Below are 9,444 nucleotides of genomic sequence, written 5' to 3' on the forward strand. Positions count from 1 at the left end.
TATTTTCCATATGATGTTTGAATTTGAATCAGACTGATTCATGTGCGGTCACATATGCATAAACAAATACATTTTGATATGAACACAGCTACATAAGGGCAGTGTATCCTCTGATTCACAATCCAGAATGTTACTGATGAGCCAAAGGTTTATGCATGCATGCGCATCAAGTGTGCCTGACCTTTATCTTATTGTGTGGCCATGCACACACACAGGCCTACACATTTCCATAGCAGATGAAGTGAGGTGAATATATGGGATACTTGGAGGGTGTCTCTTTATTCTGTCTCTTTCAGTTTCCAGCAAATAAATAAGTAAGGTTAAAGATCTCCTCAATTGCACATATAGCCTCCCTCAAACACACACACACACACACACACACACACACACACACACACACACACACACGCACACACACACACGCACACACACACACACGCACACCCACACACACACACACACACACACACTCACACTCACACTCACACATACATACATACATATACATATACATATACATATACATATACATATACATATACATATACATATACATACACATACACACACACACACGCACACGCACACACAAAACCGTTTGGCTCAGTACACATTGTGGTATCCCCTCTCATTCCGTCAGTGTGAATCAAGTAACAAAGCACATATATGCAAACTCCCAGTGGAATAATTCAGCTGTTGGTCCAAAGTCTACCTCCCCCCAAACCGAATTCACAGTAATCCCTATTTAAAATGTTTGTATGACAACATCTGGTGTGCATCAAGTTGTATGTGATGGATGACCTTGGTTATGGTACATGACTCATCCAATGAAAATATAAAAGGACATTCATCATTCAAAGGTATAGCTCTTCATATTAAAATGTGCTCTACATGTAGAGTGCAGTTAACTGTCGACAGATAACCCAGATGGGAAAGACACACACACACACAAGCACGCACACACACGCACGCACGCACACACACACACACACACACACACACACACACACACACACACACACACACACACACACACACACACACACACACACACACACACACACACACACACACACATACACACACAAAGCAGAAGACCCCTCACCATCAGGACACTTGCCCTCCAGACTCACTTCCCCTTTCCTCAGACTCTGTTGATAAAAGCTGCATAATAAACATGACGCAATCTGAGGCTATATTTGGTCCTCGGCCAAAGTTGATCCAGTATGACCCTTACCCCCTCAACCATTAATTTGGCCATCTGTACTATGTGAGGGCTACTCTTATTGTGTTAATAACAGAATATTCCATCGTAAATCCAGTTGTCAACTGTTTGCCCGTGGACTACTCCAATATGTAAAGATGCCGACTTAAATAAAGAAAATGTTATAACGGAGTGCACACCAAAATGATTCAATAAAGGGTAAAATAAACTCCAAAGCTCTCACCAAAAATAATTTATCATACAATCTTGTTAATTTTTCTTAATGTTTTATTTTTATTGTGCAGCCAAATCAGCATTGTTTTAAATCAGTACTTATCCAGGCCCTTTCGATTTGTCGATAGTAAGATGGTCATTCATTGAGAAACCAAAGTCTGTGTGTCACTATCTGACACAGTCAATGTATGCTTTATTCAAGGCGTGGTGACCAACCGATACTTACAACATATCCTGCGTTCCGAAAAAAAATTGTGATCATCAGAAAAGATGTGGATTTCTCAACTTGTGTGTGTGTGTCTGTGTCCTTTACAGCCTTCACAATGTACACGGTCTAAATAGCAGAAACTGAAAAGCAGTTATTTTCCTTCAGAATGCAATCATTGCCACTCACTTGAAACCCCAACCTGGCAACACAGTTTGTATGCAGAGGATAACCCTGGGATATGGTAGAGCCTCAGGGTTAGAGCTCCACTACTGGAAGCAAGGCCTTAGGTCTGCTACGTCAGTAGACTTGGATCTTTTGGTACATGTCAGCAACTGGATGAAACCATACTACGTTATACCGTCTAAGACACTAATGTCATTATTCATGTTGCATTCAGGTACTGCTACTAATCATCAGGCAGTTCATGAGCTTCCAGAGTACGTCCACCAGCCCCAGCGAGACCTCCATCAGAACCACAACGGCAGCACATGTCCTGCCCCTGTCCTCTGAACCTCTATTTATTGACCTCCTTCCTTCCAAAGGGAACGGTCATTAAAGGGAGTTGAAGATAAAAACATATGATTGAATATACTGTCATTTCATCAAACTGATTTCAGTGTTCCCTTCCACAGGGGCAGGTATGTATCACGTCCTGCTGAGTTCAGCTGTCAATTACGATCTGGTTCACCTCATCAACAATGTTAAAGGTTTCCTAAGCCATTTCATATGCAGTTTTGTTAACCATGTTGATGAGTTCGCGATAAGGACGATTTAATTAAACCACATTCAGAGCTGCTCCACGTCGAAGACTAGTTCACCTGTGTGGCTGGTCCACATTGAGAACGGGAGGTTTCTGGTGAGTCTTAACCTCTTGGCTGTGTTTCAGGCTGCTCTGGGGCATGTTGGCCTTTAAGAGTCCATGGTCAGCGTCAACCCTGTCGGCAGAATACACTGCAGGGAGACACGAGAGGTAAACAGAGGCACTGCCTGCACAGATAGCAACATACTTTTGCAGAATATCATCACTGATACACATATGAATGAATGTAAACAAATTAAAATGTCGTATTTCCGTCCTGTGAGCGGAGCATATAGTGGGGGAAAATTGTTGACCGAATACTAGTGTATTTTATTTGGAAAAACATCATTCCTGTACCAGAAAAAGGCACAGTTGAACACAATGAACGTTTGTGGATGGAAATGAAAACAGGATCTCTCCAGTAACTATGGTTTTCACATAGTTTCAACTGGAAGACTTGAAAGGGACTTTTTAAGAGAATGGGTTGCATCAACCACTTTGTGTGGACGCTGCATCTATGGCCTGCGTCGATTTACAATGGATAGTTATTCAAGGAAAACCAGTTATAATTCTCGCTATCTCCACTGCTCTTATATCAAAGTTCGGACTTATAGATATTTTAGACTTGTGTGCAAAAACATCAGCTCTTTTCAGTGTCACGTCTTCCAGTGCCTGGATGAAAAGACAGCATTGTGAAGGCGAACACAGGACTGGATAAGAAAGGCTGATGGGAAAATGTGCTTGCCAAAACAGCAAAGATCTTTATTCCATTTTCTTGATACTATTAGAATTTGTGTTTGCTAAAATTAATTTACAATAACGGCCACGATAAAAGCCAAAGCCAAATCGTTTCCTACCAAGGCGAACACAGTCTCCAGCAAATGTTTCATCATCGCTCATTTTTCTATCCTCTATATTGCAAAGCCTTCCAAGGGAGCTGGCAAAAAAACCATTCCGCAATAAAATACTATGTTGTGAAGTTAGTTTGGCCACTCAATAAACACTCACTGCTTACTCTTCAATCCTCCATCCAACTGATTATGGGTTGGTGCTTAAAGTTGTCTGTGAAGGTTTGGTGTTCAAGCAAAACGTGTTTTTTCCTCTTCTTAATCTGAACATGCATGCATACATTGACACATAAATACATGAACACATAAAAAATTAACAAACTCAGTAACCCGTTTGTGTTTAGATTCAGGTATGTTTGATTGGACTGATTGGTAGAATACATTTTCTTTTACTCTGAGGGGAAATGGAATTACTTTTTATGTTAAAGAACTGTGTCTTTGATAGTTTCCGTGAATAGAATAAATACATTTAAGACAAATATAACACAAGTAATTAGAACTTTTGTATAACTAGATTTATGTACCTCCCCTCCTGTGCCACTTAGTTTAACCATTGGTTGATAGACTCCCTGATGTTTCTGTTATCAGAGGTCATGTGCCTCATTCATTCATCTTCACGTTATTTTGACCTCGGCATTGTCTTTGTTATTGATTTCTCCCTACCAGTTTTTATATTTATTTCCTTTCTGTGGAAATTAAGCGTTTGGTCCATTACAGTGTGTGTGTGCGTTTGCGTGTGTGTGTGTGTGTGTGTGTGTGTGTGTGTGTGTGTGTGTGTGTGTGTGTGTGTGTGTGTGTGTGTGTGTGTGTGTGTGTGTGTGTGTGTGTGTGTGTGTGTGAGAAAGAGAGAGAGAAGGGAGAGGCAGATGGAGTCACAAGAAATACATAATGTTTAATGAAACTGTCATAAATCAGAGATAGTGTACAATGGTTTGTTGTGGTTTTCTATTGAGTTTAATTTTACAACATCATACCTTTGTAAACAGACCAAAGACTTGAGTTGTTGCAGGTGTAAATACCCTTCACTAAGCCAGCTGGCAGCTATGAAAACCATCAGCCCTTGGTTTCCTCTTTGTGTGTGTGTGTGTGTGTGTGTGTGTGTGTGTGTGTGTGTGTGTGTGTGTGTGTGTGTGTGTGTGTGTGTGTGTGTGTGTGTGTGTGTGTCTGTGTGTGTGTGTGTGTGTGTGTGCGTGTGTGTGTGTGTGTGTGTGTGTGTGTGTACATGCAAAATGTAAGGTATTTTGTTGCACTTACATACCAACCATAATTCTACAAAACGTCCAAAATAACAAATATATTCACTGCACTTTTGTGTGTTTGGGTGTGTGTTTGTGTGTGTGTGTGTCAGGGAAAAGAAAATGTAGTGCTGGCAAATGCTAAGTGTTGTGAAGAAAACGTGCCAGGAATAATCTGCGCCCCCCCCCCCCGCCATCTTCCACATTCTCCTCATCTCTCCCCCCACCCCCCCCCCCCCCCCAATCCCTTCAGCTAAGCTCTTCATAAAAGCAGGGATAATACTTTTATTTTGATACACAATGACAGCACCCCCGCCACACACACACACACACACACACACACACACACACACACACACACACACACACACACACACACACACACTATCCAGCATGTATTCACATCGAAGAACATATCCTCACTGATCGAGACAAAAGTGTGGTCTGACAAACCTTGTTTTTTATTTATTTACTTTAGTTACAGTTGCATAATATTGAAATTGTGTTCTCATTGTTAAATGTTGTTTTGCACCCGGTTTTGTTTCATTTATTTATTATGAATAATCCTAATTTAGCATACTACTATATATTTGACAGAAATTTAATATTAGTGTTTTGGCCAACACATTTCACAATTTGGCTTCACCAAACTATTGTTGCCAGAATCTGAGAACAAGTGTAAATGACCAGCCAAACAGTGGAATTTACAATATGCAGGTATCCAATAGACATGTGCATAATGCTCTTTATCTAAACAATCTTTAAAAATAATACAAATTCCAATACATATTCCAGTTAAAAAACGGATTGCATTGAGTTCACATTTTGTTGCCCAATTAGTATGCTCTAATTGGCCAATCAAATTTGTAAATATATACGTCGTTCATCTGGACAAACACCCACACACACACACACACACACACACACACACACACACACACACACACACACACACACACACACACACACACACACACACACACACACACACACACACACACACACACACACACACACACATACGTGTTGTTGTTGTTGTTATTGTTTATCTTATTCCGCATACAAATAAACGGTTAAAAAATACAAAAGAGGCACTTCAGATACATACTCTAACCCATACCCACAATCACTATATTACAACAATACATCATACAACAGAGCTCATGTTGCACATCATATACCTGAAAAGATCGCTTTACAATTATGTTAGAGACAGTGCCCATTCAAGGAGACTGAGGGTCAAAATCTCCCTTTTCAACAGCATGGACAACCCTTGTGTCTTGCACCTTGCATGGCTTGTATTTTCAATTTCAAGTACAGCAATTTGAACCAGGAAAAAAAAAAATTAGCAAGTAAAAAAAAATCACACACACAAATTCTTTAAAGCACACTTTTGTCACTAGCTAGGAACGCAGCCCAAACTACTGAGTTGTAAGGCTGCAATACAGCTGAAACAGTTCTGGCTGTGCATTTTATGATACAAATGTACAGTAAAAACCAAGCCATCCACACGTCCTGGTAGGAAAAATGTTAACCGAAGGCTACTGTTACCAGGATTACATGGAACGTCCTGCCCTGGTCTTTTGTTGTTGGATTCTAAAAAACACATCATATATATTGTGTTTGTGTATGTGTGTATATACTAGGATATATATGGTAATGTGTGTATGTATATGCATACATACAACCCCAGTGGTGTGCATACATGCATGTTTGTACAATCAAAGCCAAAAAAATAAGTTTAGGTTATGCATGGATAGATTAATGATTAATGAGCCACTTCTTAAAGTGTAATTCCGGGTGGAAATTTAACCAAGGGTCTTTTTCGGCATGAAGAATCATAAGATAAGCTTTTTTTCGTTGATAATCGATTATAGAGCTTGCCCCAAATGCCAGGATCAATGTTACAGCCCAAATGCCTTCCATGTTATTGGCTAGCGGCAGTGTGAATGCTTCCAAATCGAACATTTTTAACCACTAATATTGCTCAAAATAGCACCAAACCTCTGCAGTAGCATGACTAGGGTCCCTACACAAAAGGCTGTTTCCAGGTCTGTGCCTTACCTGTAGGGCCGTGTTTCCAGGAGGTCCACACAAGTCGAACACCTGCTACCGTAAATAATATAATAGATTAGCCAAAAAATTAACCCTCTTGATACTTGGCTGTTAAACATTTTTGCGCCTCTATTATATTATTTACAGTAGCCGGTAATCGACTTCTTGGACACATGGCCCTACCGGTAAGGCACAGATCTTGAACACAGTCTTTTTGAATAAACTCCCGGTACTCTAACTAATTTGTTGATGCTTTGTATTATGTGTAGGGACCCTAGTCATGCTACTGCCGAGGTTTGGCTTATTTTATGTGTCTTCATGCCGAAAAATACCCTGGGTTCAATTTCCGCTGAAATTACACTTTAATAGAACGGCCAATTGAGAAAACGGATACATGTTTGTTTATGCTTACAGGTCCCAGAAAGATAAACCTTATTTAAATTCGTGGCACTGTTGAGAATGGCATCACATGTTAGGATATTGGCCACAAAGGGTTAAGACATTAATTACATCACTGATATTACTTTTCCCTTTCAAATTACCTTAATCTTCACTTTTTTAAGGACAAATGCTCTGTGCTCTGACAAAGAAAATAATTAATAAACATTTTGAAAAACATAAAGATAATATTTTCCACACATTGCCTATGAAACCAGCGATATCTCTATGCGGGAGAGTTTGAATCCTAGGTACGAAGGCCTGCAAAAATAGGAGAAAGATCGGACACAGCGCTTTGAGCAGGAAGACAAAGAGATTGTCAAAAGGTGCGACACAGTTAATACAGTACCATGCACACTGAGCAAACTGCTTGGTGTGCAGTTCACATGAAAGGACCGCGTTCACCTGATACCACACGCACCGCTGAGCAAGTACCAAGCTCCTCTTGACCCTACAGCTGAAAAACACAGCCGCGCTGAGAGGATACCGTGGAGATCACCAGGGGATTGTGTCTGCTACCAGCATCTAGGCCTCGCTACACAACATACAGACTTTAAGTCAAACGGTATTCACTATCTTTCACAGATATTGCTTTGATAAACCAAACCGAAAAGTTGAAAATAAGATAAACGACGCGTCTATTGTCTATTGCATCCTTCACATAATTAAACAAATGTTAGTGCCTGCATTTAAGGATATTGTTTAGCCTTCCTACTCCCCCACCCACCGCATTTCTCTAAACAGCTTGTGGTTTCCCCGGTGCAGTGAACCACCAACAAGTTTCTTGGCATTCATTTCAGAGGTTCTGCCTCCGATCTGGACCTGAATGATACCTCCGCCTCCGCCCCTAAATAAATATAAAGGACGAAAAAAGAAGGCAATTTGTCTCCCCGTTCCAAGTGGGATGGTATTCTCTCTCCGAGAGAGACTATACTTCTGGATCTATCAAGATCAAGAGCACCACTAAAAAGGTATTTTTTTGGGTGAAGAGGACATTTACTGGGGCAAAGATAATTGTTGTTTGGCTCAGATGATCATTCTCTAACTCTTTCTCTCTCTCTTTCTATCTCTCTCACTCCTTTCTCTCTCTATCCCTCTCATAATATCTCTATCTCTCTCCATATCTCTCTCTTCACTCCCACTACCAACACACAAACACACACACACCTTTCAATGCGGAAACAAGACTAGTGGCATGGGGGTGGGGAGAGTGTCACGCCTCAGCCCCCTCCCCCCAGCCCCTCGTTTCAACACACCGACGCCCTGACTCCATTCCAGCCGGACCACCACCACCACCACCTCCACCACCACCACCGTGGTCCCAGCCCTTCCCCTCCTCCCCCACACCCTCGAGGCCGGCCAGCAGGCTGGGAGGGCGGGAAAACGGCGGCATACAGTCGGCGCCCGCGTCCCCGGCCCCTCTGCGGTGCTCCGGCGTCGGGGCGGGCGCCCGAATCCCGCTGTTCCCGGCGCCTCCGTCATCGTCGTCGTCGTCGTCTCCACCCCCTCCCCCTCCGCCCCCTGCTGCCCCCCCGCGCCTCTTGGGCTGCGGCCCCCACAGGAAGGCGTGGGCGGGCCGGTAGTGCTGCCGGGCGAAGCGGAGGAGCTGTCGGCGCGTGGCCGGCCGGCGGATGGTGTAGACGTAGTATTCCAGCGCGCTGTGCTGCATGTTGGGCAGGGTGGCGTGGAGCAGCGACTCCTCCAGCATCAGCCGCACCAGCGGGCCCTTGAGGGCCTCGTAGCCCAGCTCGCCCAGGGACTTGAGGATGCGCGTGATGCGGAGATAGTTGTGCTGCGACCTGCAGAGCGGGGAGAGGAGCGAGGAGGGGTAGGCACACGGAGGTCAATGCAGGAGCCTCCGGAGCAGGCCAGCCCACCAGAGAATAAGGGGAGATTGTTGCGAATGGTTCGAAAAAATAGACCTTGCTCAAGGGCACCGATGCAGTGACAAACCACACAAATGATCACCATCTTCGAAATGATACAAATCGGCGCTATATATAAAGCCCTTTTTGAAAGCACTTGAGACTGCTTAAAAGGCCCACACAGTGCAGAGATAGCACATTACTCCACATAGAGTGACACACCCTCTCACACACACATGATTGCACCCATATTCTTTAGATATTCATAGTGAGGGAGTGAATGGGCTCGTGGGTCTGCGTACGCTTGTGTGTGTGTGCTTGTGTCCGTGCACGTGCGTGAGCGTGCATGTGAGTGCCCTCATGCGTGTCAGGCTCCTTACTCGTTGAGGTGCTGGAAACGGTCCTGCCAGTTGGGACCGCGGGCAACGCTGCCGCTCTTATCCAGTAACCGCACGCCGTAGAATTCCAGCATCAGCGCGTAGGCCGCTAAGAAACGCCGCTTGGCTTCTCGAGTAGTTTGGAATTCCTGGAGGGGGGTGTCGGGAGTGTCAGGAAGAG

General features: G+C 43.3%; 1 protein-coding gene across 1 annotated transcript in view; it reads right to left on the minus strand.

Moving 5' to 3' along the window:
- Positions 1-2,460: 2,460 nt before the first annotated feature.
- The window catches only part of LOC130405032 (opioid growth factor receptor-like protein 1), a 10,658-nt gene continuing 3,674 nt past the window's right edge, over positions 2,461-9,444 (minus strand). Inside the window, exons 6-8 of the mRNA XM_056609987.1 lie at positions 9,267-9,412; positions 8,369-8,820; positions 2,461-2,597 (exon numbers count right to left, since the gene is read on the minus strand). Of these exons, the coding sequence (XP_056465962.1) occupies positions 2,461-2,597; positions 8,369-8,820; positions 9,267-9,412 (735 nt within the window). The remainder of the gene's footprint in view (positions 2,598-8,368; positions 8,821-9,266; positions 9,413-9,444) is intronic.

Source organism: Gadus chalcogrammus, chromosome 15 (genome assembly GCF_026213295.1).
Source record: "Gadus chalcogrammus isolate NIFS_2021 chromosome 15, NIFS_Gcha_1.0, whole genome shotgun sequence".
NCBI lineage: Eukaryota > Metazoa > Chordata > Actinopteri > Gadiformes > Gadidae > Gadus > Gadus chalcogrammus.